Raw genomic sequence first — 20,764 nt, forward strand, 5'->3', positions numbered from 1 at the left:
TACATATTTTTATTTATTTATTACTTATATTTATATTATATTATTATTATATTACATATATTATATTACATATATTACTATTATATATATTATATTATTATTATTAACATTTTAATTTTAACATTTGTTCACTTCCTGCTTTCCAAATATAATTTCAGTTTTTTAATTTTAAGTTTTTATTTTAGTTTTGTAAATGTAAATATATATGTAAATGTAAAATTACATTTACATTTAAAGTGTATATAATATTAAGTCAAAATATTACAAGATAGATTTAACATTATCATATCCATCATATATATCATACAAGATAGATTTAACAGATTTAACACTAATATTATTATATTACATATATTATATTACATATATTACTATTATATATATATATTATATTATTATTATTAACATTTTAATTTTAACATTTGTTCACTTCCTGCTTTCCAAATATAATTTCAGTTTTTTAATTTTAAGTTTTTATTTTAGTTTTGTAAATGTAAATATATATGTAAATGTAAAATTACATTTACATTTAAAGTGTATATAATATTAAGTCAAAATATTACAAGATAGATTTAACATTATCATATCCATCATATATATCATACAAGATAGATTTAACAGATTTAACACTAATATTATTATATTACATATATTATATTACATATATTACTATTATATATATATTATATTATTATTATTAACATTTTAATTTTAACATTTGTTCACTTCCTGCTTTCCAAATATAATTTCAGTTTTTTAATTTTAAGTTTTTATTTTAGTTTTGTAAATGTAGATATATATGTAAATGTAAAATTACATTTACATTTAAAGTGTATATAATATTAAGTCAAAATATTACAAGATAGATTTAACATTATCATATCCATCATATATATCATAGAAGATAGATTTAACAGATTTAACACTTATTTATTTATTACATATTTGTGTTTATTATTTATTACTTATATTTATATTATATTATTATATTACATATATATTATGATATTATATTACTATTATATTATATATATTATATTATTATTATTAAAATTTGAATTTTAACATTTGTTCACTTCCTGCTTTCCAAATATAATTTAAGTTTTTTTTTTTAATTTAATTTTAGGTTTTGTCTACACCGCATTTGTATTTGCTGGTGCGTAAGTGTATAAGTGTGTAAATTGGTCAGGGTTACGTCAATAATACGATATACTGTATATGTGCAGCTGCATGAAAGCACCGTCTACACTAAAGATTATGACAAAACTGTCTTAATAGCGGGGCTCGGCTTGCGGCGGGGTGGGATTATCACGAGCGGGTCTCGTGTAAGCGCAGCCGCCTCGCTAAATTCTGCCTTTCATGACATTCGGCACTACAAAGCCCCAAACACCCAGATGAGCAGATTATGGGTGGCGGTGCTGGAAAACGGGGAGCTTCTTAAAATGGGTTGGTACATTCCACAAGGAGATTTAATTTCCTTTTAAGGTTGACATTAAAAGGCGTACGTACATTGTGCTGTCAGGGCTATGAATGAAACGGTAATTGAGGTGTGTGCACGTGTATCCTATCTTAAAGTAATTATACATGTATGCCTATTTTATTTTCATTTGGATCGTTCCCTTCCCGCCAGAAGTGCTAGCCGGACCCCGAAGGGATGGCAGTTGTCTGACCCCCGTTGCCATTGACTACTATTGGAGAAGGTTAATGGAAAGGCCCCAGGCCGGACTGGGCTTTTTGATGAGCATAATTCCTTCACCTTGCCACCAGGAGGAAGAAGAAGTATCCGACTGTGTATGTGACAGGAAGTGCGGTGCAATGTGTCATGCCCCCCCCCCTCCTTCTGCTTGAGCTGACAGTCTTTTTTTTTTTCATTTTGACACCTTGCACTGTTTGTACCTGACTGTAATTTCGGAGAACATTACCAATGTGAGAAGGTGGAGGTGTTAGTCAAGAAGGTATGGGAAAAAAAAAAAAAAAAAAAAAAAAAAACAGCAGCAAAGAAAGTTTGACATGGAGTGATGAACTCTATTCAGGACTGCTGACAAGTGAGAAAAATATAAAGTAGGATTGAAAAGTCATTCATTTTCAGTTCATGTTTGTTTAAATATGAGAAATATGATCATAGGGAAGAAGTACATTTAAAACACTTATATGCTAGGACTACCGTTAAAAAGCCATAGCATTTCAGTATGTGGGAATCAAACTATGGAACGGATTGAGTAAGGACCTCAAACAATGCACAACGATGAGCCAATTCAAGAAACAATACAAGCAGTTGATGTTTGCTAAATACAAGGATGAAGAGTCTTGAACCAGTCATGATGTGCTATATATATCACTATATTGACACTTACTATGGTACCCATTATGTCATTGGATGGTCATATCACCTCATACTTCGGTACGTGACCAAAAATTAAAAAAAATTAAAATTTTAAAATGTTAAAATTTTTATTTTTAATTTTTTTTTACCCGTTATGTCATTGTACGGTCATATCACCTTGTACTTTGGTATGTGACCAAAAAATAAAAAGAATGTAAAAATTTAAAACATTTTAAAATTCTTAAATTTTTTTATACGATAAAAAAATGTTATATGATAAAAATTTTAAATGTTTTTATTTTTTTTTATTTTTGGTCACATACCAAAGTACAAGGTGATATGACGATACAATGACATAATGGGTACCATAGTAACTGACAATTTTCAGTTACTATGGCATTAACTAACCATTTTCTTTATTGGAATAATCTAACTGTACTGGTACACCAGTACATTTTAAATTTTTTTAAATTTTTAAATTTTTAAATTTTTAAATTTTTAAATTTTTAAATTTTTAAATTTTTAAATTTTTAAATTTTTAAATTTTTAAATTTAATTTTTTTAAATTTAAATTTTTTAAATTTTTAAATTTCAACAAACAAAAAAAATATTATATTATTAGGAAAAGCAGGAAGTGAACAACAGTTACTCATTGTAAAAGTACCAGATGGAGGGGTAGGATTTAATAAGCTTTGCTTCTTCCTACTCCTTTTGGACATGTGGAACTGTGAACTGATTATGTGATGCATTCAATTGTAATCTGATGCATGTTCAAATGAAATAAAACCATTACCATTGTGGGAATAGGATGCACGGCTGCGAGGTTATGCAGTTTTTGGGGGGGGGGTCAAATGTGTTTCTGATGATGTTAAGGTTTACCATGTACTGTACATTTATTTCCTTGGGTTCTTCAGACTCCTGCTATGCCTTTGCTGGTTACTGACTTAAAACTAGAATGAATACCCCAAAAGTTGAAGCATCAACTCATTCAAAATCCATACTTCCTCATTTTTAGTTATTTCCCATCGTGTTTCCCTTTGTGTTTTCAGCAACAAGAGCAGGACCCTACCAACCTGTACATCTCCAATCTACCCATCTCCATGGATGAGCAGGAGCTGGAGAACATGCTGAAGCCTCTGGGTCATGTCATCTCCACCAGGATACTGAGGGACGCCAACGGGGTCAGCAGGGGAGTCGGCTTTGCCAGGTACACTTCAAATCACAGTGTAGTTGTTCTGGGTAGTTGTTGTGTTCTATATTCTTCAATTGCTCTTAATTAATGTTCTTGCTAATTTCATGTAGGCAACTGGTGACTCTTTTCGGTAACGTGATTTCCAGTTTGACTTCAGTTCAACTGGAACTGAGCACTTGTTGTTTTTGCTACTTTACATTTAAGCTAATTTGCACGTCGCCACGGAAAACAAAACACACCCACGGCATTGCACACGACAGAAAGCGACTAGTACTACTAAGTGGGTGATAAAGTACTAAGTGCTAAACATAACTTCACTCAAAAGTGATATTTCCAAACGCCCGCAAGGCATGCTGGGTAGTCCAGCTGCAACAACACTATCAAGTATGAACAGTAGGCTTGTTTACTTCTCTGACGACCTCCTCGACATATTCTGCAATCAAGCAAAAAGACGCGACAAACATGGCAACATTTTGGGAGAAAGAGTACCAAAAGCTACCCAGCATGCCTTGCGGTAGGAATACATTATACATATTTTGCAATCGAGCGACAAACATGGCAAAAATGTTGTGTGAAAGAGTACCACAAGCTACCCAGCATGCATTGCCATGCTTGGCAAAAGAAAAAAAAAATCCATGTATTCCTACCGCAAGGCATGCTGGGTAGTCCAGCTGCAACTAAACTATCAGCTATAAACAGTAGCCTTGTTTACTTCTCTGACAACCTGCTCAACATATTTTGCAATCAAGCATCCCTGGCAAAAAAAGACCAAAGATCCATGTATTCCTACCGCAAGGCATGCTGGGTAGCTTTTGGTACTCTTTCTCTCAAAATTTTGCCATGTTTGTCACCTTTTTGCTTGCTTGCAAAATATGTTGAGGAGGTCGTCAGAGAAGTAAACAAGCCTACTGTTCGTAGTTGATAGTGTTGTTGCCGCTGGACTACCCAGCATGCCTTGCGGTAGGAATACATGGATTTTTTTTTTGCCAGCATGGCAAGGCATGCTGGGTAGCTTGTGGTACTCTTTCACACAACATTTTTGTCGCTTGATTGCAAAATATGTATAATGTATGAATAATATGTAAAATGTATTCCCACCGCAAAGCATGCTGGGTAGCTTTTGGTACTCTTTCTCTTAAAATTTTGCCATGTTTGTCACCTTTTTTGCTTGATTGCAAAATATGTTGAGGAGGTCGTCAGAGAAGTAAACAAGTTCATAAACTGTTCATAGTTGATAGTGTTGTTGCAGCTGGACTACCCAGCATGCCTTGTGGTAGAAATACATGGATTTTTTTTGCCAATATGGCAGGGCATGCTGGGTAGCTTGTGGTACTCTTTCACACATTTTTGCCATGTTTGTCGCTTGATTGAAAAATATGTATAATGTATTCCTACCGCAAAGCATGCTGGGTAGTTTTTGGTACTCTTTCTCTTAAAATGTTGCCATGTTTGTCGCCTTTTTGCTTGATTGCAAAATATGTTGAGGAGGTCGTCAGAGAAGTAAACAAGCCTACTGTTCATACTTGATAGTGTTGTTGCAGCTGGACTACCCAGCATGCCTTGCGGTAGGAATACATGGATTTTTTTTTGCCAGGCATGGCAAGGCATGCTGGGTAGCTTGTGGTACTCTTTCACACAACATTTTTGTCGCTTGATTGCAAGATATGTGTAATGTATTCCTACCGCAAAGCATGCTGGGTAGCTTTTGGTACTCTTTCTCCCAAAATTTTTTTGCTTGATTGCAAAATATGTTCTGTGTAGATGTTTTTTTTTCATATGCCGACCAAGTCGGTTACTTTGTGTGTTGTGTGTGTGTTGATGTGTTGTGTTGTGTAGATGGCGACAGATTGTTGCGAGTTTTAAAAAATCTTTGTGTGGACTTTGCATGTTTTCCGTGTGTGTGGGGTTTGTTTTTTTTTTCAAATTTATGTTGTTTCTCATGCTTTAGAAAGCTAGCTGACAACAACGTCATGTCAACCGCTCCTAACGTAAACAATAACTTTATCTTTGACGGTATAGTGACACCAAGGGTCTCAAACTCCCAATATAAAAATGTGCATAAAATTCCGAATAGTACGACCCTGAGGGGCAATCCAATCATATAGGTTGAGTATTGTTGTGCATACATTTCAGAGCCCATTGTTACCTGTGTCAACAGACATCTGCTGCGGGTTGGACCACGAGGGGCATTAGAGAGTAAACCGAGCTAAGTGTTTGTGGGCTGATCCATTACTGTTATCAGAGCCCATTACTCCAGCCTGAGCACTAATCATTGCAGACAGCAGCACTTGATGCCATTAACCAGCAACACACAAAAGAAGCGGCTGCCTGCCTCATGGCCAACCTGGCTCAGTCCGCCGCCAACCGGCTCCCTCGCCGTCCTTAGTGGCCGCCAGACAGTCTGGCTGAGCAGTTCGTTTTTCCAGATGAAACAAACCACCCGTCTGCCTTATTGACTGGACGTCTACCCACCTGTTTTCTCTCTAGCTGTCTGCTCAACCGCTGGACAAAGAGTCAGAGAGGCCAGACTGAGATGGTTGGGACATGTCAGAGATGAGGATGCTGAGGTTCTCATTGGGAGTGACCAGGATGGATAGGATCAGGAACGAGTACATCAGAGAGACATTCCAAGTTAGAGGCCTTGGAGATAAAGTTAGAGAGGCCAGACTGAGATGGTTAGGACATGTCAGAGATGAGGATGCTGAGGTTCTCAATGGGCGTGACCAGGATGGATAGGATCAGGAACGGGACATTACATTTTAGAGGACTTGGAGATAAAGTCAGAGAGGCCAGACTGAGATGGTTAGGAGATGTCAGAGATGAGGATGCTGAGGTTCTCATTGGGAGTGACCAGGATGGATAGGATCAGGAACGAGTACATCAGAGAGACATTCCAAGTTAGAGGCCTTGGAGATAAAGTTAGAGAGGCCAGACTGAGATGGTTAGGACATGTCAGAGATGAGGATGCTGAGGTTCTCAATGGGAGTGACCAGGATGGATCGGATCAGGAACGGGACATTACATTTTAGAGGACTTGGAGATAAAGTCAGAGAGGCCAGACTGAGATGGTTGGGACATGTCAGAGATGAGGATGCTGAGGTTCTCATTGGGAGTGACCAGGATGGATAGGATCAGGAACGAGTACATCAGAGGGACATTCCAAGTTAGAGGCCTTGGAGATAAAGTCAGAGAGGCCAGACTGTGATGGTTGGGACATGTCAGAGATGAGGATGCTGAGGTTCTGACTGGGAGTGACCAGGATGGATAGGATCAGGAACGAGTACATCAGAGAGACATTCCAAGTTAGAGGCCTTGGAGATAAAGTTAGAGAGGCCAGACTGAGATGGTTGGGACATGTCAGAGATGAGGATATTGAGGTTCTCAATGGGAGTGACCAGGATGGATAGGATCAGGAATGGGACATTACATGTTAGAGGCCTTGGAGATAAAGTCAGAGGGGCCAGACTGAGATGGTTGGGACATGTCAGAGATGAGGTTGCTGAGGTTCTCATTGGGAGTGACCAGGATGGATAGGATCATAGGGACATTACATGTTAGAGGTCTTGGAGATAAAGTCATAGGGGCCAAACTGAGATGGTTGGGACAGTTTTTAAAAAAACATTTTTAGAGCCCACTAGTCATGAAATAGCACCCCTACAGTCATATTTAGACTTCAACATAACGGACTCACACACAAACACATACACCCCTAGCCTACACTTGAATTAATTTGAGACACAAATTACACGCTTGGATAGGAATAAAAAAGTGTATTTGTACATTATAATTACACACACAAACCACTAATGTCATAAACTGCAGCTTGTGATAATAATGGTGATATTGCAGTGTGCCTTAGCCAGCATTGAAAGCCTGATCATCAAAGCCCCCAGCGTAGGATGGGCATGTTGTCCAGTGTCTGATACCCGCATCCCAAAGATGCTGCTCTATATAGGCAGCTGGGAAGACCCCTACTTCACTTCAAAGACACGCTGAAAGCTAATATCAATAACTCGGGCATTGAAGAGAGAACCTGGGAAGATCGAGTTTCAGACAGGGAATGGTGGAGGGAGCAGATTAGTCACGGAATTGAGTCCTTCGATCGGACAAGAGTGGCGAAAGCAAGAGAAAATGTGCACCTGGAATAGGAATAGGGCCGATGAGAGATGTAAAAATAATAATAGAGTGGTTAGTGGTTAGCGCGCAGACCTCACAGCTATTGAGACAGGGGTTCAATTCCACTCTCGGCCATCTCTGTGTGGAGTTTCCATGTTCTCCCCGTGCATGCTTGGGTTTTCTCCGGGTACTCCGGTTTCCTCCCACATTCCAAAAACATGTCTATTAGTTTATTTAGCCATGTTTATGCTTGCAAAAAAAACACTAAACTCATCACACAGTAACTTAACACTTCAAAGATGTACCTAAAATATACAAAGAAGTACCAATATGAGTTTTGAAGTTTCCCATTCTTCATTGTGTCTGAGCAAAGCAGTTCATTGGAGGACATGCAGCATAGAAAGTGGTTAGTGCGCATGCCACACAGCTAGGAGACCCGAGTTCAATTCCACCCTCGGCCATCTCTGTGTGGAGTTAGCATGTTCTCCTGTGCATGCGTGGGTTTTCTCATCCGGGTACTCCGGTTTCCTCCCACATTTCAAAAGAAAAAAACATGCTAGGTTAATTTGCGACTCCAAATTGTCCATAGGTATGAATGTGAGTGTGAATGGTTGTTTGTCTATATGTGCCCTGTGATTGGCTGGCCACCAGTCCAGGGTGTACGCTGCCTCTCCAGCACCCCCCCCCGCGAGGAAAAAGCAGTAGAAAATGAATGAATAATAATACATTTTATTTGTATAGCGCTTTTCAGAGTACTCAAAGACGCTTTACAGTAGAGAAAAAAAAATGAAAATAGAGTTCAGTAAAAAAAACTGCATTAAAATACAATATCTAGAGCTAAAAAAAAAATAATAGTCGTAAAAAGCGAAGTGGAGTAAAGTTGGGAAAGTCAAAGTGCCATAACCGATTGTGCTGTACAGTCAAACCTCAGTTAGTGTATTAAATCCTATCAGAAATATTGCAAATCCAATTTACGCAAATTTCTTTGGCCCCATGGCGGGTTATAGCTTGCATATAGCATATAGTAGCTTACAATCTAGACAAACTGGACAATACAGTAAAGAGCAAACTGATTAGATGAACAAAAAAAGCAATGATTGACTGAACGTATCATTATGTTAGTTCAAAAACCGGTCTTACTTAAAGTGGGAAATATCATGGCGATGAAAGACAGATGCTTAAAAAAGTGAAAGGTTAGAGTCCACGGGGACAGGAAGTTGATGATGTAGACACGGGAGAGCAGAGAAGCACAAGGATGAGCAGTGAGGGAAAAGAAAGGAGGGCAAGGAAGGAACGGGGGTTACAATGAAAGATGGAGGAAATAACCACGCTTGAAAGGCGGTGGCAATGAGAGAGACGTCAAAACGAAGAGGTGCAGACGGGGCTCGGAGTAAGATGGATGGGGCAGAGAGAGCGATAAAGAAGCTCCGTTCAAAAAGAAAGAAGGATGACGGTTGAGATATGAAAGAAAGAGGACAGAGAAGTGGGCGGCTGACAGAATGATAAGAGTGTTCTCTGCGGTGAGAAGCGAGCTAAGCAGGGGGAATCTATCAAGCCGTGAATTCGGTATATTCACACTCATTTATAGCCATGGACAATTCAACACCGCACGGTGACTTAGTGGTTAGCATGTTGGCCACACAGTAAAGACCTGGGTTGGATTCTCCGCTGAATATGAGTGTGAGACTGAAGCATCTAAATTGTAATAAAAACTAGATTAAAATAATGTGAGGAAAATTTATCAGCATAAAGTTGAAATATTTTAAATATTATATATTTTTTTAATATATATATATATATATTTAAATATATATTTTAAATTAAAAATAAATAAAAGAAATTCATAATATGAGAAAAAATGAACAAAAAGAATTTCAACATACAAGCATCTACATTGTAATAACATGAGAATAAAATAATGTGAGGAAGATTTAACAGCATAAAGTTGAAATATTTTAAATATTATATATATTTTTAATATATATATTTTTAAATATATATTTTAAATTAAAAATAAATAAAATAAATTCATAATATGAGAAAAAATGAACAAAAAGAATGTCAACATACAAGCATCTAAATTGTAATAAAACGAGAATAAAATAATGTGAGGAAGATTTAGCAGCATACAGTTGAAATATTTTAAATATTATATATATTTTTAATATTTATTTTTAAATATATATTTTTTTATTTTAAATTAAAAATAAATAAAATATTATGAGGAAAAAAATGAACAAAAATAATGTCATTGTATTGGTTGGACAGCGACAATTTTCAATATTAATTGATTGGATGTTGGCCGCACGGTGGATGAGTGGTTAGCAGACCTCACGGCTAGGAGACCCAAGTTCAATTCCACCCTCGGCCATCTCTGTGCGGAGTTTGCATGTTCTCCCGATGCATGCGTGGGTTTTTTTTTCCCTGATTTCCTCCAACATTCCAAAAACATGCTAGGTTAATTAGCGACTCCAAATCGTCCATAGGTATGAATGTGAGTGTGAATGGTTGTTTGTCTATATGTGCTATAGTATTGGCGTAAAGTAATTACTTATGATTTTTGCCATTTTTGATCACACAAATGAAAAAAATCTATCAACAAATCATTTGGTTTGTGTATTTATTTTACTCATTTAAAGCAAATATACAATATTCCTTACAAAGCACTACATATTATGATTAATAATAAGCTGTGTATTAATGGGTGGTTAAACATAGAGTATTTATTATGTACTTTTTCTGTTACAGGATGGAATCCACTGAGAAATGTGAAGGAGTCATTCAGCATTTCAATGGAAAATACCTGAAAACCCCACCAGGAATTCCAAGTAAGTCCCCCCACCTGCACCAACTCTTCATATAAAAATCACATTATTATTATTTTTTTCTTTATTGACTATGTCACATCTACTGAGCAATGTAATAGATTGTGTTTTTCTGGTTCCGATGGGTTGGCTAAGTAGCTGAGGTTTTCTTATGTCACTTCCACTCCCCTTTTACGCTCTGTTACCGAGTCACTCTGTCCCCGCTTTTGCTGCTTCTGCAGACGGAAACCCTGTTAATATTCACACTCACGCTTTTGTGATGTTCTTTGCAATCTTCTTAAGAGCTTGCACTCTCCGCTCTTTGCTCTCCTGCTCTCTCAGGTTGAGCAAAAGGGGAGGCAGACAGGATTTAAAAAAAAAAAAAAAAAAGTTAAAATCTACCTATAGAAACTAGCGGACGTTGTTTTTGTACCCTGTCTTCTTGGTCCGCAGTCATTATTACTGCACAGTATTTTGAAAACACAACATCATAGCAATGTTGAGGATGGTCACAGTGGGAAGGGTGGTAATCCAAAGCGAAAATGAAAGGATAAAAAAAAAAAAGTGCTGCCGAAGCAGTTTTAGTGCCAGATACTGCTGGGCTTCTGTGTCCCGGCAGAAAATGCCAGTCAGAAAAAAAGGCCTCACCAATGAGCTCCCCTTCACCTTTTGTGCCAATTTTCATTAACAACACTCACACCTCCGACCACTAACACAGCGACCCCCCCCCCCACATAAATTACCTTTCACTTAATATATATCAGCTAGTCTGAATTTAGAATCTCCAAATATGCACAGCCACTGACTGACTAGCCAGTGGGTATTAAAGGCAAGGTGAGCAGTTCCATTGAAGTTGAGTCATAATAGGAAAACCTTTAAAGCTGTAATATCAGGCTTGACCTTCGCCTTTAAGGGTCTATCTGTCAGCTGCTCGGATTTTATTATTGTTAATGGATTGTTCGGGATGTCTACGAGGCAAGGGGATTAGTTTGCCTTGATCCAGTGCAACTCTTCAAGACTAGTGACATTGGTGAGATTTATTTTTTACTTAGTCCAAGATTAGAATTTTTATTATTTTTCCCTTTGTTCCTGAAAGAAATCACTTATTTTGTAATGCAAATGTTGGCAGATATGTTCAGTGTAACAGACTTCATGACTCCAGGGTCACCATAAATTCCATCACGGTAGTATGTTTTGTTTCTTAAGGTTTGTTAGCCAGAGTGTGTTTTTAATATGAATGCAATGTTTTTTTAATATTTTCAGAAGTAAAAATTGCTATATTTGTGCATTTCCTAATTAAATACATGGCAGAAACCTAAGATAACTTCCTCGACTTGAATCATGGCAGCTGCCAGTTTCTGCCGGCGACAATATAATTTTGCAGAAACCTTTATTCCAAACTGATTTTAGATAGCATGTCTAATGTTGTAATTTTTTTTATAGCTGAAAAAAATGTTATAATGTTATAATTTTTTAATCAGAGTTGGGAGGTGCTTGTCACTGCCGTCCTTCCATACAAAAACAGCCATACAGCTATGAAACCCAATGTTACACACTTCATTTTGTTGTTTTGTTTCTTAAGGTTTGTTAGCCATAGTTTGTTTTGAATATGAATGCAATGGTTTTTAATATTTTCAGAAGTAAAAATTGCTATATTTGTGCATATTTCCTAATTAAATACATGGCTGAAACCTAAGATAACTTCCTCAGTTGAATCATGGCAGCTGCCAGTTTCTGCCGGCGACAATATAATGTTGCAGAAACCTTTATTCCACACTGATTTTAGATAGCATGTGTAATGTTATATTTTTTTAATCAGTGTTGGGAGTTGGGAGGTGCTTGTCACTGCCGTCCTTCCATACAAAAACAGCCATACAGATATGAAACCCAATGTTACACACTTCATTTTGTTGTTTTGTTTCTTAAGGTTTGTTAGCCATAGTGTGTTTTGAATATGAATGCAATGGTTTTTAATATTTTCAGAAGTAAAAATTACTACATTTGCACATTTCCTAATTAAATACATGACTGAAACCTAAGATAACTTCCTCATTTGAAATCATGGCAGCTGCCAGTTTCTGCCGGCGGCAATATAATTTTGCAGAAACCTTTATTCCACACTGATTTTAGATAGCTTGTGTAAGGTTATAATTTTTTTAATCAGGGTTGGGAGTTGGGAGGTGCTTGTCACTGCCGTCCTTCCATACAAAAACAGCCATACAGCTATGAAACCCAATGTTACACACTTAATTTTTCAGGCCAAAAATGCAATATTAATAATATAATATAATAATATTTAATAAGCTTTGCTTCTTCCTACTCTTTTTGGACATGTGGAACTGTGAACTGATTATGGGATGCATTCAATTGTAATCTGATGCATGTTCAAATGAAATAAAACCATTACCATTACCATATAATTCACGTAGCACACACACAACAGCCCACATATAAAGTCACACTTGAAACTAGCATGGAAGCACATAAATGCAGCAGGCGTATTCACCAAGCATCATCAGCCAGGACAGCTTCTGACAAGCATCTGCATTTCCAGCTGAGCTCCTCAATCACTCTGTGTGTGTGTGTGTGTGTGTGTGTGTGTGGGGTGTGTGTATGTGTGTGTTTTTTTTAAATGCATCCACTATGGGAAAATAACCAGTCAGGGAGTCAAAAGTAGCGGTCAGTTATTTTGCACATGCTTTCGTACTACAGCTTCTTCACTGCTAATTGCTTAGTTATTACTGTCGCTTTCATAGGAACAGATCCTTTAATGTCCTCAAGTATACCATAGCGACCTGGCAGAGCTTTTTTTTTTATCCTTCACCTTTTCCATGTCTATTATTGATTAGTTCACTCCATAGCTTTTATACGTTGACACAATATTGATCGGGATGGTCGCAACAGTCGAGCCAAAAGATACAAATGTTCCCAATGTGGTACATATGTGTATACTTCAGTTGCTTCTGTGTGTTGTAGTAGTTCTCGAGATTCTCGCGACCAATTCACGTACATTAAATGCATCTTTTTGACTGCGATGGAGTTAACCCTTTAGATGCACGAATGACTGGACCCTACACTTATATTAGAACCAATGCGTTTTTATGCCAATTTTGCCATTTTTTGTTAGGAATAATCACTTGTATCATATTTAGTATTATATTTAGGATCACACAAGAATGATTTCATGTTAGAAACATCTTCATTTTTCAGATTTTGCATCTTTGAAAAAGAAAATGACCAAGTGTCAGCTAGTTATAAAGTAGGTTAATTTGTTGATACATAAAAAAATACAAAAAAATTCTTAAAATTTAAAATTAAAAATTTGAATGGCATTATATCAAAAACATGTTTTTTGAGGAATACCTGGAATATGAAATGAGAAAAAATTTTTATTATGAAGATATTTCAAGAAAACAACCCGACCGGGTCGTTTTTGACCCACTTATGGAAGGTTGGGGTAGTAACACAAAAACTAAAATTTCTTAAAATGTATAAAAGGTAAGTTAAAAATTTGAATGGTGTGATAGCAAAAACATGTTTTTTGAGGAATACCTGGAATATGAAATGATAAAAATTTTTCATTATGAAGATATTTCAAGAAAACAACCGCTTTTGGAAGGTTTGGGTAGTAACACAAAAACAAAAAATTCTTAAAATGTATAAAAGTTAAAAATGTGCCAACCATCTCAGTCTGGCCTGTTTGACTTTATCTCCAAGGCCTCTAACATGTAATGTCCCTCTGATCCTATCCATCCTGGTCCCTCCCAATGAAAACCTCAGCATCCTCATCTCTGACATGTCCCAACCATCTCAGTCTGGCCTGTTTAACTTTATCTCCAAGGCCTCTAACATGTAATGTCCATCTGATCCTATCCATCCTGGTCACTCCCAATGAGAAACTCAGCATCCTCATCTCTGACATGTCCCAACCATCTCAGTCTGGCCTGTTTAACTTTATCTCCAAGGCCTCTAACATGTAATGTCCATCTGATCCTATCCATCCTGGTCACTCCCAATGAGAACCTCAGCATCCTCATCTCTGCTACCTCCAGTTCTGCTTCCTTAGTGGCACTGTCTCTAGACCAAACAACATCTCAACATTTATTCATCCATAAACTCCGTACATCAAAACTTTTGCACAAATGAAATTAAAATCAGATATTTTTTTGCATCAATTTTGTTGGTCACAGCAAACTTTTCAATGAGCGCAACGGGTTCAGGAGCTACCTTTTGTGTGTTTTTTTTTTGGTTGTTTCTTGAGCTATCTTGTAATAACTTTTCCAGAACTAACCATTTCCACACGTGAGAAGAGGACATGTATGCAACATTTTTTGCTGGGACACAAATTACCCAAAAGTCGAGTGCATGTAGCATCTCGCTACATCGTCTGTATTTTTGTATTAAGTTTTAAAGCACCCCTTGCTTGTTTGACAGCTCCGCATATACTGTGTATCAAATGTTTTCAATTTCCTACCTGCCACTGCCAACAATACTCTGAGATATGCCAGAGATTACTCACCTGCCAAAACCTGACAATGGCTAATGTATCTGCGCTTTGGATTACATTTACCATAAGGTGTCATCTGTAAGCTGTTTAATGCATTGTGGAATGACAGGCTTTAATCAGCGAGGCTCAGCGGAGCCAACGGATTAAATCAGTTTTTCATCCTTCCTTTGACTTTCCCGTTGCTCGGGGTTGGAGCACAAATCATGACGTGTCCCTGTTGGTCTCACTTTAGTGTGGTTTATTGCTGGAGTCACATTTATGTGCCTTTTTCTTTACATTGTTGGGTAACCAGAACGGATTATGTTATTTCTTATGGGAAACGTTGATTTGGTTACAGTACGTTTTGGTTAGAGTCCAACCCTCTGGGAGGGTTTAATGATGCTAACCGAGGTTTTGTTGTATTTTTGATAGCTTACAGTGATTGATACCAATTTTTTTTTTTCCCTTGCCGGAACCAGAAGTCATTGTCCCCGAGCTAACTAGCACTATTATGAGACAAATCTGCGCCTTTTTCTTAATATTGTTGGGTATCCAGAAAGGATTCTGTTATTTCCTATAGGAAAAATGTATTTGGTTACAGTACGTTTTGGTTAGAGTCGGATCCTTTGGAAGGGTTCAATGATGCTAACCGAGGTTTCGTTGTATTTTTGATAGCTTACATTGATTGATACCAAATGATTTTTTTTCCCCTTGCCGGAACCAGAAGTCATTGTCCCCGAGCTAACTAGCACTATTATGAGACAAATCTGTGCCTTTTTCTTAATATTGTTGGGTATCCAGAAAGGATTCTGTTATTTCCTATAGGAAAAATGTATTTGGTTACAGTACGTTTTGGTTAGAGTTGGATCCTTTGGAAGGGTTTAATGATGCTAAATGATGCTTTCATTGTATTTTTGATAGCTTACATTGATTGATACCAAATGATTTCTTTCCCCCTTGCCGGAACCAGAAGTCATTGTCCCCGAGTTCAGTCATCTGTGATGGTCATCAGCGGTTGTCCCCGAGCTAACTAGCGCAGTTAAACCGGAGTAGCCGGAGAAAACCTACGCATGCACGGGGAGAACATGCAAACTCCACACAGAGATGGCCGAGGGTGGAATTGAACCCAGGTCTCCTTGCTGTGAGGTCTGCGCGCTAACCACTCGACCGCCGTGCAGCCCCTGTCCCCGAGTTAACGAGCACAATTAAGAGACAAATCTGTGCCTTTTTCTTAACATTGTTGGGTAACCACAACGGATTATGTTATTTCTTATGGGAAATATTGATTTGGTTACAGTACGTTTTGGTTAGAGTCCGACCCTCTTGGAAGGTTTAATGATGCTAACCGAGGTTTTGTTGTATTTTTGATAGCTTACATCGATTGATACCAAATTTTTTTTTTTCCCCTTGCCGGAACCCGAAGTCATTGTCCCCGAGCTCCGTCATCTGTGATGTCATCAGCGGTTGTCCCCGAGCTAACTAGCGCAGTTATGAGACAAATCTGTGCCTTTTTCTTAACATTGTTGGGTAACCAGAACGGATTGTTATTTCTTATAGGAAACGTTGATTTGGTTACAGTACGTTTTGGTTAGAGTCCGACCCTCTGGGAGGGTTTAATGATGCTAACCGAGGTTTTGTTGTATTTTTGATAGCTTACATCAATTGATACCAAATGATGTATTTCTCCTTTGCTGAAACCAGAAGTCATTGTCCCCAATAATATTGTTGGGTATCCAGAACGGATTCCGTTATTTCCTATGAGAAAAATTGATTTGGTTACAGTACGTTTTGGTTACTGTATTATTTCATTTCATTATTTCATTTATGTATTGAGAATACTCACAGTCTCAGGAAAACAACAAAATAAACCCCTTAAAAGAACTAATGGATGATTTCCCTCAACATATATTGTTGTTTCTGCATGGGGCCATCCATCTGTAAATAGAGCTTATAATACTTTACTGTGTTTTGAGCATGCATGCTCAGGAGATTGGATCCGCGCCCAAGTATATGCACGCTCATGGTCCGACAACGGCGACAGCGGCTGCCGCATTGCACAGAATTGCTAAACAGCTGTAGTGCTCCATCAGGGCTATCGATCATGTCCCTTCCTCTGAATCCCAATCAGATGTGGGCAGAGCGGAGGGGCTCGAGCGGGCCTCCGTGTCGGCTGTGTCGGACTGCTGCAACGCAGCGCTCATATCAACCAGGCATCAGTGAGCAAACCTGACCTGGATAGTTGATTAGATGCATCTACACGCCAGCGCTGTCCAATTTGCAGGATGGAATGAATAACAAGTATTCCGCTGATTTGAACACCTTTGACCACCAGTTGAATTTAATTAATGACCATTGCAGGAAATTATTACATTTTGTTTGTGGGCGTTTTAGTTACAGTATATTATTGTATGTGTGATTTTGTGTGTATATGGGGAAGAAATAATCAAGAAATAATAAAATATAATAATAGTAATAATAATTTTATAAAAATAATTGCAATTATCACAATTATGTTATCTTTTTAAATGTAAAATAAATTATGATTAAATAATTAAAGATTCCTTTAATGGTTTAAAATTATACTCTTTGAATAATATTTAAAATATAATAATATTTCTTTAATATTTTTAATAATATTTTTTGGACGTACATGTGCGTTTTAGTTACAGTATATTATTGTATGTGTGATTTTGTGTGTATATGGGGAAGAAATAATCAAAAGAAGTAAAAAATAATAATAATAGTAATAATAATTTCAGTAAAACAATTGCAGTTATCACAATTATGTTATCTTTTTAAATTTAAAATACATAATAATTTAATAATTAAATATTCCTTTAATGTATTCAAATAATACTCTTTGAATAATATTTTTTCCACAAAAAAAAGAATTATCTTGTTAAAATCCTCAAAATGAGATCATTATTTTGTCTCATATTACATTTGTGGGAAGTTATTACCTTTACAGATTTTCACTTTCCCACATATGTAATATTATTATATTAACATAATAAAATTATTACATTTTGTTTGTGGGCATACATGTGCATTTTAGTTACAGTATATTATTGTATGTGTGATTTTGTGTGTATATGGGGAAGAAATAATCAAAATAAATAAAAAATAATAATAATAGTAATAATAATTTCAGTAAAACAATTGCAGTTATCACAATTATGTTATCTTTTTTCATTTAAAATACATTATAATTTAATAATTAAAGATCCCTTTAATGTGGTGAAATTATACTTTTTGAATAAAATTTTTGCACAAAAAAAAAAGAATTACCTTGTTAAAATCCTCAAAATTAGATCATTATTTTGTCTCATATTACATTTGTGGGAAGTTATTACCTTTACAGATTTTTTGTTTTTTCTGTTATTTGTTATGGGAAACGTTGATTTGGTTACAGTACGTTTTGGTTAGAGTCCGACCGTCTGGGAGGGTTTAATTATGCTAACCGAGGTTTTGTTTGATAACTTACATCGATTGATACCAAATGATGTATTTCCCCTTTGCCGGAACCAGAAGTCATTGTCCCTGAGCTCTGACAATTAGCGGTTGTCCCCGAGCTAACTAGCGCAGTTATGAGACAAATCTGTGCTTTTTTTCTTAATATTGTTGGGTATCCAGAATTAATTTTGTTATTTCTTATGGGAAAAATTGATTTGGTTACAGTACGTTTTGGTTAGAGTCCGACCGTCTGGGAGGGTTTAATTATGCTAACCGAGGTTTTGTTGTATTTTTGATAACTTACATCGATTGATACAAAATTATGTATTTCCCCTTTGCCGGAACCAGAAGTCATTGTCCCTGAGCTCTGACAATTAGCGGTTGTCCCTGAGCTAACTAGCGCAGTTATGAGACAAATCTGTGCTTATTTCTTATGGGAAAAATTGATTTGGTTACAGTACGTTTTGGTTAGAGTCCGACCGTCTGGGAGGGTTTAATTATGCTAACCGAGGTTTTGTTGTATTTTTGATAACTTACATTGATTGATACCAAATGATGTATTTCCCCTTTGCCGGAACCAGAAGTCATTGTCCCTGAGCTCTGACAATTAGCGGTTGTCCCTGAGCTAACTAGCGCAGTTATGAGACAAATCTGTGCTTGTTTCTTAATATTGTTGGGTATCCAGAACGAATTCTGTTATTTCTTATGGGAAAAATTGATTTGGTTACAGTACGTTTTGGTTAGAGTCCGACCGTCTGGGAGGGTTTAATTATGCTAACCGAGGTTTTGTTGTATTTTTGATAACTTACATCGATTGATACCAAATGATGTATTTCCCCTTTACCGGAACCAGAAGTCATTGTCCCTGAGCTCTGGCAATTAGTGGTTGCCCCCGAGCTAACTAGCGCAGTTATGAGACAAACCTGTGCTTATTTCTTATGGGAAAAATTGATTTGGTTACAGTACGTTTTGGTTAGAGTCGGACCCTCTGGGAGGGTTTAATTATGCTAACCGAGGTTTTGTTGTATTTTTGATAACTTACATCGATTGATACCAAATGATGTATTTCCCCTTTACCGGAACCAGAAGTCATTGTCCCTGAGCTCTGGCAATTAGTGGTTGTCCCCGAGCTAACTAGCGCAGTTATGAGACAAATCTGTGCTTATTTCTTATGGGAAAAATTGATTTGGTTACAGTACGTTTTGGTTAGAGTCGGACCGTCTGGGAGGGTTTAATGATGCTAACCGAGGTTTCTCATACTACATTTGTGGGAAGTTATTACCTTTACAGATTTTCACTTTCCCACATATGTAATAATTTCAGTATTACCCTCAGTATTCAGTATTCAGTAAATTCAGTATTACGTTTGTAGGAAATTTATTACATTTGCGGGATTATTACATTCAAAGCTGCAGATTTGTATTACATTTGTGGTCAGTAATTACGTTTGCGGGTGTAACACACTGTATGATCATTGAAGTGATTGCGGCAAACTACTTTGGATGTGTTACACAGTCTTCTCTAAAACAGGTTGCAGCCACTGCTGTTGGAGGATCTGTTGTCAGGGATGCTGTTGTAAGAAAAAAAAAAAAAAAATCGAATTCCTCCCTTTTGGCATGTTCACCACTAAGGCAACGCTTGCCAAGACAGCAGAGACAGCCCACAGTATTAAAATGTCCCTGGCTGAATTAAAGCAAGTCCCAAATTACTTGGTAAGTCACAAAAAAATCCTTTCAGAAACTGTCAGTCATCCGTGAGTAATCCATGTTAATTTCTGCAGTCCCTCCCACATTCCCCCTAGCTAATAACCGACAGGCCCTTTTCTGTCTCCTCTAATGTTTAGTATATACTTCCAAGTAGGTTGATGCCATATTTTTCCCATAATGATATCTGCTTGTCTGTGCAAAAATTTTTTAAAACACCCTCCATGAATGGAGGTTATGTTGTCTGCACCGTTTGGACGACGGCCTGTCATCAACATTACACACGACGACTGCAGAGCGAATATTGCTTTTAAAGGTGAAGGTGAGTTGTAAAGCACAAAGAACGCAGACAGAAGACTGAAATTATTTGAATGAGGCTATCTCCATATTTATGACACTACAAATATTTTATATCCTTGGTTTTTTTCTTGCCCCTTTGTCCTTTCAAACACTGTAAGCTGACAAAAAGATCCCGGGTCACTACACTGTAAGTTGACTAAACTTAAAAAAAAAAAAAAAATGTACTGTAACCAAATCAATCCCATAAGAAATAACAGAATCCGTTCTGGTTACCCAACAATGTTAAGAAAAAGGCACATAAATGTGACTCCAGCAATAAACCACACTAAAAAAAATTGTGACCTCACTGCCTTAAAATTTTGATTAAATCCAGCAAATTATTTCACG

At 36.9% G+C, this 20,764-nt stretch overlaps 1 protein-coding gene across 3 annotated transcripts in view; it reads left to right on the forward strand.

Moving 5' to 3' along the window:
• rbms3 (RNA binding motif, single stranded interacting protein) overlaps positions 1–20,764 on the forward strand; it is a 283,637-nt gene that overhangs the window by 185,231 nt on the left and 77,642 nt on the right. For all 3 annotated transcript variants that reach the window (XM_078791916.1, XM_078791917.1, XM_078791915.1), the window contains 2 exons: positions 3,373–3,530; positions 10,380–10,459. In XM_078791916.1, the coding sequence (XP_078648042.1) occupies positions 3,373–3,530; positions 10,380–10,459 (238 nt within the window). The remainder of the gene's footprint in view (positions 1–3,372; positions 3,531–10,379; positions 10,460–20,764) is intronic.

This window comes from Doryrhamphus excisus, linkage group LG7 (assembly GCF_037039965.1).
Source record: "Doryrhamphus excisus strain RoL-2023G ecotype Guam linkage group LG7, RoL_Dexc_Guam_v1.1, whole genome shotgun sequence".
Lineage (NCBI taxonomy): Eukaryota > Metazoa > Chordata > Actinopteri > Syngnathiformes > Syngnathidae > Doryrhamphus > Doryrhamphus excisus.